This window comes from Rhinoraja longicauda, chromosome 4, assembly GCF_053455715.1.
Source record: "Rhinoraja longicauda isolate Sanriku21f chromosome 4, sRhiLon1.1, whole genome shotgun sequence".
NCBI classification, from domain to species: Eukaryota; Metazoa; Chordata; class Chondrichthyes; order Rajiformes; family Arhynchobatidae; genus Rhinoraja; species Rhinoraja longicauda.
The window spans coordinates 4790564-4802894 of NC_135956.1; the positions used below are offsets into that span (position 1 = coordinate 4790564).

General features: G+C 43.3%; 1 protein-coding gene across 2 annotated transcripts in view; it reads left to right on the forward strand.

The window, feature by feature from the left end:
- csmd3b (CUB and Sushi multiple domains 3b) overlaps positions 1-12331 on the forward strand; it is a 1698079-nt gene that overhangs the window by 1044337 nt on the left and 641411 nt on the right. For both annotated transcript variants that reach the window (XM_078397138.1, XM_078397139.1), the window contains exon 9: positions 3814-3938. In XM_078397138.1, coding sequence (XP_078253264.1) covers positions 3814-3938 — 125 coding nt within the window. The remainder of the gene's footprint in view (positions 1-3813; positions 3939-12331) is intronic.

Consider the following 12331-nt stretch of genomic DNA (forward strand, 5'->3'; position numbering starts at 1 on the left):
GTGAAGAAGGGTCTCCACCCGAAACGTCACCCATTCCATACTCTCCGGAGATGCTGCCTGTCCCACTGAGTTACTCCAGCTTTTTGTGTCTATCTTTGGCCAAAAGTGGTGTTTGGTGACAGTTGGTGGGTTTGTCACATTAAAACGGGGCCACATATTCGGACTCTGTTTGGAAGAGCTTTTGTTCTTCTGCCGGATATTGTAAATAATTGTCCAACTATTTGCACTGATTTGGAACAAGCTACTGAGCACATATTATGGAAACACAGATCTCAAATTGAAATGAACAACTTCTGTGCTTTGGTATTCAACATACAATGCCAATAATGATCATTGAACTGGATGCAACTAAATCGATGTAAGAAGAAATATTGTGGGAAAGTTTGTTGACTTTATGGATTGCATGGTTCAAATGAAAGAAGTGGCTCCGAGAGAGAGTGGATGGATTAATTATCATTTTCCAAATATCTTGAACATGGAAATATACAGCACAGGAACATACAATAGCACAGCGTAGCAAAAGGTGCTTTAGCTCACAATATCTGTGCTGAACATGATGCCAAGGCCACCCCTTTCCTACCGGCACATAATCCATGTCACACACCCCCCCCCCCCCCCCCATTCCCTGAATACCCAAGTGCCTATGGCACGGTGGCACAGCGGTAGAGTTTCTGCCTTACAGCGAATGCAGCGCCGGAGACTCAGGTTCGATCCTGACTATGGGTGCTGTCTGTACGGAGTTTGTACGTTCTCCCCGTGACCTGCGTGGGTTTTCTCCGAGATCTTCGGTTTCCCCCCACACTCCAAAGACGTTCAGGTTTGTAGGTTAATTGGCTTGGTAAATGTAAAAATTGTCCCTAGTGGGTGTAGGATAGTGCTAATGTGCGGGGATCGCTGGGCGGCGCGGACCCGGTGGGACGAAGGGCCCATTTCTGCGCTGTATCTCTAAATCGAAAATCTAAAAAAATCTATCCAGAAGCCTCTTCAATATAACTGCTGTCATGACCAATTGTGGCCGTGATGTCCAGGTATCCACCACCATCTCTGTAAAAAAAACTTTCCCCACATATCTTTTAAACTCTGCCCTTCTCACCTCACAGCTGTGCCCTTGAGCATTTTACATTATCATCCTCAGATAAAGGCTCTTAATGTGTACCCTGTCTATGCCTCTCATATTTTAATTTGCTTCTGTCAGTTTGCCATTCAACCTCTGATGATCCAAAGAAAAAATTCTAAGTTAGCCCAACTTCTACTTATAACTAATACCCGCTAATGCAGGCTTCACAGAAAGGTCAGACTGAGTTGTACATACCTTGAGGAGAAATCGCAGTCTGACCTTTCTGTCATGGGCCTCCTCCAGTGCCATAGTGAGGCCCACCGGAAATTGGAGGAACAGCACCTCATATTTCGCCTGAGCAGCTTGTAGCCCAGTGGTATGAACATTGATTTCTCCAACTTTAGATAGTTCCTCTGTCCCTCTCTTCCCCTCCCCCTTCCCAGATCTCCCTCTATCTTCCTGTCTCCACCTATATCCTTCCTTTGTCCCACCCCCCTGACATCAGTCTGAAGAAGGGTCTCGACCCTAAACGTCGCCCAGCCCCAGCAGTCAATCTGCCATTATCTACTAGTGACTGACCAAGTCACTATTATCCACAGGTGACTGACCAGGTTTAGCCTTCCCTTACAGCAGCAGTTGCACAGCTGAGAGACTGTACTTCCAATCCCCCCCGGCTGTTATGAACTGTTTCCACAGCATTTGCTTTACCTTCAACTAAGGTTTGGACGGGTGTCAAGAGTTATGGGGAGAAGGCAGGAAAATGGGATTAGGAGGGATTAGAGATCAGCCATGATTGAATGGCGGTGTAGACTCGATGGGCCAACAGGCCTAATACTTCTCCGATAACTTGTGAACTTGTGACCACCCTTCCCTTTTTCCCCGACTGGTGCCCGATGTCAAACATACATGTATAATTTGAATACATTACTCATTGAAATGAGTTTATGAATAAGGGGTAGGCCATTTAGAACGGAGATGAGGAAAAACTTTTTCAGTCAGAGAGTTGTGAATCTGTGGAATTCTCTGCCTCAGAAGGCAGTGGAGGCCAATTCTCTGAATGCATTCAAGAGAGAGCTAGATAGAGCTCTTAAGGATAGTGGAGTCAGGGGGTATGGGGAGAAGGCAGGAACGGGGTACTGATTGAGAATGATCAGCCATGATCATATTGAATGGCAGTGCTGGCTCGAAGGGCCGAATGGCCTCCTCCTGCACCTATTGTCTATTGCCTATTGTCTATTGAAAGACAATTGAGTTACATTTCAGATGGGAAAATGCAATTCTCGGAGTTCCCCAACCTCCCTCCCTTGGATTGAACCTTCTGTGTTAGATATGTTTGTTGTAACTTCCTGGGTTAGCCATTCATACATACTTCCACTCTCCTCTTCTTTGTCTGTAGAATATCAAATGTCCCTTATTAAGTTCATAACTAATCCACTTATGAAATTTACTATTGAATCTCTTTGCACCACAATTTTCCGTGAAATTCCCTGGACTAGATTGAGTTTAAAGAGAATAATATGGTGCAGTAAAAAAAATGTAGCAGATGAATTTTTAGGCCCAGTGTTCTTGTATTTCTCTGAATTTCTTTTTTATATCGTTCAATAAATGTGTTAAATAATTATTGATCCTTCTGGCAGTGGAATCAGTTTCTTTTTTACTTCAACATTTACCTCATAATTTTGAATCTATATTCTTACTGTTGAAATAAATAATAGAACTTATTGAGCTATGCACTTCCTCTTGCCCTTCTGTGCAAGTACACAGCACTTTCAAAAATGCACATTTTACCTACAAATATTAGCACAACTGGGAATTTCTGCAGACTTCTGTAGTACTCTGACATATGTTGAAAGACTGGAGCGACTGGGCTTGTGTACACTGGAATTTAGAAGGATGAGAGGGGATCTTATCGAAACGTATAAGATTATTAAGGGGTTGGACGCGTTAGAGGCAGGAAACATGTTCCCGATGTTGGGGGAGTTCAGAACAAGGGGCCACAGTTTCAGAATAAGGGGTAGGCCATTTAGAACTGAGATGAGGAAAAACTTTTTCAGTCAGAGAGTTGTGAATCTGTGGAATTCTCTGCCTCAGAAGGCAGTGGCGGCCAATTCTCTGAATGCATTCAAGAGAGAGCTAGATAGAGCTCTTAAGGATAGCGGAGTCAGGGGGTATGGGGAGAAGGCAGGAACGGGGTACTGATTGAGAATGGTCAGCCATGATCACATTGAATGGCGGTGCCGGCTCGAAGGGCCGAATGGCCTCCTCCTGCACCTATTGTCTATTGTCTACTCAAATTAAAACCTTGCAAACATGAAGTTATATGTTTTTATTGTACAATACTTCTAATTATATCTCTAAACTAAAGTGCATGCAGGCTCAAAGGTAATATTGCTGTTTAATAGGAAAGTTGCATGCCACTTTCAAGGATTACCTAAAAGATATGTTCAACATGGATAGCTGTTTTCCAAGGTACATACAGCTTCATGAAAATCAATTCTGTCGCTTCACCTGGTTTGCTATGGTATTCGACCATTTAATTCATGTTTACCCTAGTTGTAGATACACACTAACTGTTCCAGTTTTAATTGCACACGCAATGTGGTGCTTTTTTTTCATTTCTATGGATTTTAAACTTGGTTTGTGGATTAGTCTTGAATTATGAAAACCATATCAGATTTGTGTTCACTTTAAATTTGCATCCATTACATGTCAAGACGAGGAAGTTCAGACTTTTCTTTTGTCATTTCTCTCCACAGTCTCGGTTCGTCAGTCCAATTTACATGTGATAACGATTTTGTTCTGCAAGGATCCAAAAGTATTACATGCCAGACAATTGCTGACGTTTTTGCCGCATGGAGCGACCACAGGCCGGTTTGCAAAGGTATGGATATTGACCAGATGCATGGCATATTTAATATTTGGCACAGATGCAAAGGTCTCTTATGACATTAAAATATTCATTCTTATCTGCGTCAGTGCAGATATGAGCTGTTTGGGTATCACAACATCCATCGTCTTTCTTCAACTTCTGCTATTATGAAAGTAATATCAACTGGAATGACTTTCTTTCAATCTTTTATCTAATTTCATTACTTTATTACCCTTTGGCAAATTCTCTGCATTATGCATGAGAGTATGAATATAATATCCTGTTTTTTCATGTTATGAAGAAGGTCATAACTCATCAGCAACATTCGATTGTAAGGCATTTAAGTTTGCCAGATGCAGGGAAATAGGCATGAAGGCAATTTGTGATGAGAACATTATGACTGAGTGAGGGGGCAAAACCTGACGAATGAAGCTTATTGTGGGAGGTTTGAGGTCATGTACTTCAATAAGAGGAATTAAAAGAGAGATCATTGTTAACATGGCAAAAGACTGCAAACTAATCAAGAACAGGGGGATCAAGGTGTTCTTGTGAATGATTCACACAAAATTAGCAGAGAGGTAAACCAAGTACAGCAGTTCTGCGTCGTGCGTGCGATTGATGCTTTAAGGAACACTCTTTGGATTACATGGACTGAATTCATTATCATGTGATTTTGTTCGGGAACTAAAGAATCCCTTAAAAGTTACTTTTGAAAGTGACAAGCAGAAAAAAAGTTGTGTTGCACAAAAAAACAGTGTAGGTTTCTGTGTAAGCCCCCTGCAGTAATCAGATATCATTGTATCTTAAGTACTGATTGTAGATGATCAGCCATGATCACAATGAATGGCGGTGCTGGCTCGAAGGGCCAAATGGCCTCCTCCTGCACCTATTCTCTATGTTTCTAAGTACTGTATATCTTCTGGCATTTTCACCGCAGGTAGCCATTGAAATTAACAAGCAGTTAGTTCTCATGGAACGTGCGCAATGATATTTTATTAAACAATGTACCATTCAGACTTCAGTATATTTATCTACCATGAACAAAGATTAAGTTAAAGCTATTAAATTACCTTTGTTTTTGAAAATCCTGAAGGAAAATGAACTTAATTATTGTGCATTTGAAATTCTCTAGCCCCTAACTAACTTTTTCCCCATTGTCACAATTATTTTTTTCACATGATTTTCTGTAACACAGGTAACTTAGGAACACAACTATTATGTTATATCAGAACCATCTATATTTAAGAGAGCAAATAGCTTATTGAATTGAATTGAATAGAATATTTTTTATTAGCCAAGTATGTACACATACAAGAAATTGCCTTGGTGCTTTGCTCGCAAGAAACAACACGACATACAGTAAACAATTAGGAATAAAACATAAAACAGATTTACAACTCTCTGACTGGAAAGGTTTTTCCTTGTCTCCGTTCTAAAGGCCTACCCCTTATTCTTAAACTGTGGCCCCTGGTTCTGGACTCCCCCAACAATGGGAACATGTTTCCTGCTTCTAACGTGTCCAACTCCTTAATAATCTTATATGTTTCAATAAGATCCCCTCTCATCCTTCTAAATTCCAGTGTATAAAACCCAATTGCATGGTAGTCAATGGAGACCGTGACGGCAGGTTCTGTATAACATTATTAATTTTTTTAAAGGAAGAAACGTGGTTTTGTTATATAGCGCTTTTTCTCATTACACACATTAATTAGTCAAGAAACAGTAAGGATTTGTGATTCTCAGTGCAATATGGTCACTGTACTTCATTGTCACAATGTACAAATCAAATGTTCACCGATCTCTATTTCACTATTGTGCTTTGAACAGGTAAAATACACCTATTGTAGCTTTGTTTGTCAACTTCAAGGGAACGCTTCAAGACCTCACCATCTAGCAGAATTTGGATCTTTTAAAACAGTCAATTTGCATATCAGTCTTGCTTGCTTACTCCAAAGACACTTCTGTCAAGCAAGATTATTTGAGCTCTCACTCGAATCCTTTGAGGAATAACTTTATTTTCAGCTCTTGATCAAAGCAGCGTTCAATGCTATTGCCAATTGATATATCTACTCAAGTTTATTACATAGATCATTGGAGGTGTACTTGACTCACTAACAGTTGATATCTTCCCAATCATTCATTTCTATTAGACATTCGGTGAAGGGCATAAACCATGTATGTGTTCTTAGCTCATTATAGCTAACCTGCTTATTCTGGAAAGCATTATGCCTCTCGATGCAAAGAAGACTTGGGAAGAAGTCTATCAAATACTTGGGAGTCCGCATCGCAGAGGATCTGACGTGGGCAACGCACATTGCCGCACTGGTGGGTAAGGCTAAGCAGCGCCTTTACCACCTCAGACAACTGAGGAAATTCAGAGTGTCGCTGAGGATCCTTCATTGCTTCTACTCTGGGGTTGTAGAGAGCATCCTGTCCGGCAACATTACAGTCTGGTTTGGGAACAGCTCTGCCCAGGGAGGCACGGTAGCGCAGCGGTAGAGTTGCTGCTTTACAGCGAATGCAGCGCCGGAGACTCAGGTTCGATCCTGACTACGGGTGCTGCACTGTAAGGAGTTTGTACGTTCTCCCCGTGACCTGCGTGGGTTTTCTCCGAGATCTTCGGTTTCCTCCCACACTCCAAAGACGTACAGGTATGTAGGTTAATTGGCTGGGTAAATGTAAAAATTGTCCCTAGTGGGTGTAGGATAGTGTTAATGTACGGGGATCGCTGGGCGGCACGGACTTGGTGGGCCGATAAGGCCTGTTTCCGGCTGTATATATATGATATGATATGATAGGACAGGATGGCCCTGCAGAGAGTAGTGCGTTCGGCAGAACGCACCATGGGAACTACACTTGTCCCCCTGCAGGACCTATACATCAGGAGGTGCAGATCCAGAGCAAGCAAGATCATGAGGGACCCCTGCCACCCCAGTAACGGACTGTTCCAGATGCTATGATCAGGCAAACGCCTCCGCTGTCACGCTGTGAAAACGGAGAGGATGAGACGGAGCTTCTTCCCACAGGCCATCAGGACTGTCAACTTTTATAACCCCAGAGACTAAATTTTTGTCGACACTTTTTGTGCTATGTTTAGTAACTTATTAACTTTATTTATATGCTGTAACTGTAATTCTTTTTGTGCACAACCCGCAGGCATTGCCACTTTCATTTCACTGCACATCGAGTATGTGTATGTGACAAATAAATTTGACTTGACTTGACTTGAAGAGTGATTATTAATCCTATCTCCACACAACACAATTATTATCTTGAAATCACACAACTAAAAATAATAGGAACATCAGCATCAGAAATAATAGATCCTTCATTCCTGCTCCACCATTCAGGAAGAATATAGATGATCTTTTCCTCCAGTTCCACCGTCTCCACTAACTTCGCATCTCTCGTTTCATTTGGTAGCGTAAAATCTATCTCTATCTTGAATAGAAGGATGAGAGGAGATCTTATCGAAACGTATAAGATTATTAAGGGGTTGGACACGTTAGAGGCAGGAAACATGTTCCCAATGTTGGGGGAGTCCAGAACAAGGGGCCACAGTTTAAGAATAAGGGGTAGGCCATTTAGAACTGAGATGAGGAAAAACTTTTTCAGTCAGAGAGTTGTGAATCTGTGGAAATCTCTGCCTCAGAAGGCAGGGGAGGCCAATTCTCTGAATGCATTCAAGAGAGAGCTAGATAGAGCTCTTAAAGATAGCGGAGTCAGGGGGTATGGGGAGAAGGCAGGAACGGGGTACTGATTGAGAATGATCAGCCATGATCACATTGAATGGCGGTGCTGGCTCGAAGGGCCAAATGGTCTCCACCAGCTATTGTCTATTGTCTATTGAATATGTTCAACACTTTACTGTAATGATTGGCTTGATTTGGAGATAAATGGAAAGTATCTGAGTAAGTCATTTTGACAATTCCTCCATTTACTGTAGGTAGATTGTACATGGGCTGTCCATGCAGAAAATGCACGTCTATTTTGTTAATATTTTGCACTGGTATTGCAAAATCATGAGTCAATATGTATTGGGAGCTAAACAATGAAATCCTTTTACTTGCTGCAACATTACAGGCGCATTAGCGCAATGACACAACAAATAAATAATCAATAATACTTTACATTATCAGGAATACGAGGTATCCAGACCATAATGCAAACTGGAATACAAAGCGCAATGTGTAGAAAGTGCGACCATGGTAGTTCAGTGCTTAAGCTGAGCTTTGAATTGAATTGAATTGAACACTTTGTCACATGTGACAGGCCACAGTGATATTCTTTGCTTGCCTTCCTTGTCAAGGTATGCAAAAAGCCGCTGAAAAAGGGTACTAAGAAAGTGACAAATGCCTCTCCCCCCACACCTTATTCCCCTTTGTTCTTCCCCCACCCACACGGCGGTCCCCCCTCGCCGGGTCCTCTTTTGGTCCTTCCCTCGGCAGCGGCGTCCTCACTTCCACACGTGCGTCCTCGTCCGTCGGTCGGCGCCATCATCGGCCGCCGGACCGACCTCCCCACTAATGGTGCCGGGACCTTGCCAGACACCTCTCATAGCACCGACCCAGGCCCCAGCCGCGGGCTCCACCGGCTCCGTCGACCCAGGCTCCCTCGTCCACGGGCTCCGACCTACAGGGCCTCCGGCTCTCTGCCTCCGTCGGCTATCGGCTCCGACTAGGCCGCGGGCACCACCAACTCCGTGGCCCGCCGGGAGGCGTCGGTTAGCCATGTGGTTCAAGGACCTGATGGTTGATGGGAAAAAACTGTCTTTGATCATGGAGGATACAGTTCACAGGCTGCTGCACCTTCTTCCCAATGGTGGCAGGAGCGATGTTAGTCTTTGATTATATTAGCTGCCTTCTTCAGGCAATGTTTCCTGTAGATCCCTTTGACGTTGAGGAAGTCGATACTCGTGATGGACCAGGTAATGCTCACCACTTGCTGCAGCTCCTTCATTCCTAGGCATTTGAGGATTGAGCCAGGAGCAATGGTGCAACATGTCAGTATGCTTACTACTGTGCACCTGTAGAGGTTCAGTGGAGTCTCCCACAACATGCCAAATCTGTTCAAATGTCTGAAGGAACTAGAGGCATTGATGAGCTTTCTTTGTGATTGGGTCAACGAGATAGGCCCAGTAAACTCTCGAAAGCAACTTTCCTGAAGAGAGTCCCTGGACCAGTTGTGAAATTGCGTGCCATCCAACTGGTCAGTCTTCACTGGCATTTTTAACCTCTCACTTCAACAGTTTTTTGTCCTCATCCACTTCAAGGAAACCTCCATCAATCCAGTCCCTAAGAGAAGGGCGGCACGGTGGCACAGAGGTAGTGTTGCTGCCTCACAGCGAATGCAGCGCCGGAGACCGGGGTTTGATCCCGACTACGGGTGCTGTCTGTACGGAGTTTGTACAGGTCTCCCCGTGACCTGCGTGGGTCTTTGTCCGAGATCTTCGGTTTCTTCCCACACTCCAAAGACGTACAGGTTTGTAGGTTAATTGGCTTGGTAAATGTAAAAAAGAAAATTGTCCCTAGTGTGTGTAGGACAGTGTTAACGTGCGGGGATCGCTGGTCGGCACAGACTCGGTGGGCCGAAGGGCCTGTTTTCGCACTGTATCTCTAAACTAAACTAAAGTGATTGGCCCGCTCAGAGTCCCCGACTATATCCTCAGAAATTACATGCCTCCTGCCCAGCTGAGTTAATCCAGCTTTTTGTGTCTGTCTTCTTATTAATTTACTGTAGTTCTGATTTCTGGACAATAATTCCAACAAACTGATTTCCAAATGCCTGTAACATGGACTCAACGCTCTACTCTGCGAGTGGATATTTGACTTCCTGACCCATAGACGACAATCAGAAAGGATCAGTCAGTGTGGCAGAATTCTCAGCCCCTTACTGCACTTCCTGCACTCAGCCCCTTACTACACTTCCTGCACTCAGCCCCTTACTGCACTTCCTGCACTCAGCCCCTTACTACACTTCCTGCACTCAGCCCCTTACTGCACTTCCTGCACTCAGCCCCTTACTACACTTCAGTCTGAAGAAGGGTCTCGACCCGAAACGTCGCCCATTCCTTCTCTCCTGAGATGCTGCCTGACCTGCTGAGTTACTCCAGCATTTTGTGAATAAATACCTTCGATTTGTACCAGCATCTGCAGTTATTTTCTTACACTTCCTATACATTCAACTAGGAGCCCCAGTTGATCGAAATCAGAACCTGCATGTTCCAGGAAGATGGAGGTATGAGGATGGCAAAGTAAACGAGCCTTGGATGACCAAAGACCTTGTCAACTTGGTTAAAAAGGAAAAAGGAAGCACATGTAAGGTTTAAGAACATGAGATAAGAATGGGCCTTTGAGGAATACTAAAGCAAGTAGGAGCCATGAAATATCTTTGGTGAGTCGGGTTATAAAAATACCAAGGGTTTTTATTATAATACATTAAAAACAAGAGAGTAGCCAGGGGAGAAGGTGGGACCATTAAAGAGTAATAGAGGGAATTTATGCTTGGAGTCAGAGCGAGGTACTAACCTAGTACTTTGAATCTGTCTTCACCTGCAGAGAGGACATGGAGGACAGTGTGATCAGTGTGAGGAATGCTATTATCCAAGGACAGTTTGAGAATAAGATGGAGGAGGTGTTGGGGTTGTTGAATGGCATTGGGGTGGATAATTCCCCAGAGCCTGATGGGATCTATCACTGGCGATGGAGAAAGGCAAGGGAGGAGATTGTGGGAGCCTTGACAAGGATCTTTGCAACTTCTCCAGCTACAAGTGAGGGCCTGGACGCTGAATAATAACTAATGTTGTTTGTTTGATCAAGAAGGAAAGCAGAGAGAATACAGGGAATTGTAGCCGGATGGGCCACATTTCAAGTGGAGGGAATCTTATTCAGAGAATTCTTTGGGAAAGGATTTACTCCCATTTGGAAGGAAATGGTCTAATTTGGAACAGTCATCATATCTTTGTATATGGCAGGTCTTGTCCTATTAACTTGATTGAGTTATTTGAGGATATTCTTTCTGATCTTTACATGCACTTCCTTTTTCCTTTTGAAAGATTTACAATCTCTTTCATTATCCAAAGTTCCCTTATTTTTCCTTATTTCTCCTTCTTTGTGGAATATGCTGGTCCTGAACTCTGATATGCTGTCCTTTAAATGATACCCACATTTCAGGTGTGGTCTTATGCAAGACCAAGAAGTTCCCAATTCCTGCTTAATAATGCTGTAATCTGCCTTACCCTAATTTTTTACCTTCCCTCAGCGTACAGATTTATTCATAACTATCTTAAAACTTATGGACTTGTGATCACTGTTCACAAAATGCTCTTCCACTGTGAGAGCAGTCACCTGGCAAGGCTCATTTCCCAATACAAGGATAACTATGGTCTCCCTCTGAGTTGGATTATTCACATATTCTTTCAGGAGGCCATCTTGGATACTCCAAACAAATCTGTCCTACCTAAGACTTTTGCACTAAGTAAGTCCCAATCAATATTGGAGACTTTAACGTTGCCCACTGTGACAATGCTGTTCTGGCCAGAAACATTAAAATGTTTGACAATCTTGGCAGCCTGATAAAACAGGGAGGGTAGCTTAATTGGCCATCAAACGTCCTAGGGTTTTGAATTTGTTTTGTGATGTGGCATCTTCTGACCCCTGCCCACCATCCCTTCCTTTTCAAAAATAGACACAAAAAGCTGGAGTAACTCAGCAGGACAGGCAGCATCTCTGGAGAGAAGGAATGGGTGACGTTTCGGGTCGAAACCCTTCTTCAAGCGAAGGGTCCAGCTTTTTGTGTCTATCTTCAGTTTAAACCAGCATCTGCAGTTCCTCTCCACACACCCCTTCCTGCTCACTGACACTGTCAACTCCTACCTTCTCATCACCACTACTCCCTTTCCCACATATGCTAGATTTATGTTTGGAAGTTTTTTTAGGTATCTCTTCGGGGTATTTCATGCACTGGTATTATCCTTCCTCATTAGTTAGCAGTAAACAGTGATGGCGTATTGCTGACTGAAAATTCGAGTCCATGTTTTGCAAGTGTGTTTCGGACTACAGGTGTGCACATGGATTCCTGTTAATCGGTAATAAAAGTGCTCCTGTTGTAAACGCTGCAGTGAATTCACATATATCCCTCTTGGTTACGTATGAAAATTACTTCAGTGGGACATTACATGATTTTCTATCTCGAGTGAATTGCATGTACTGTAATAAGCAAACGGATGAGGAAACTCAGTGGGTTGGCCAGCATCTATGGAGAGAAATGGCCAAATGACGTTTCAGGTCAAGACACTTCAGACTTGTGGAATAAAGGGAAGAGAGTAGCTAGAAACAGATGAGGTAAGAACAAGCAATAAGTGAGAAAGCATCAGCAGTCTCACATGTTTCCAATTGCACATGCTG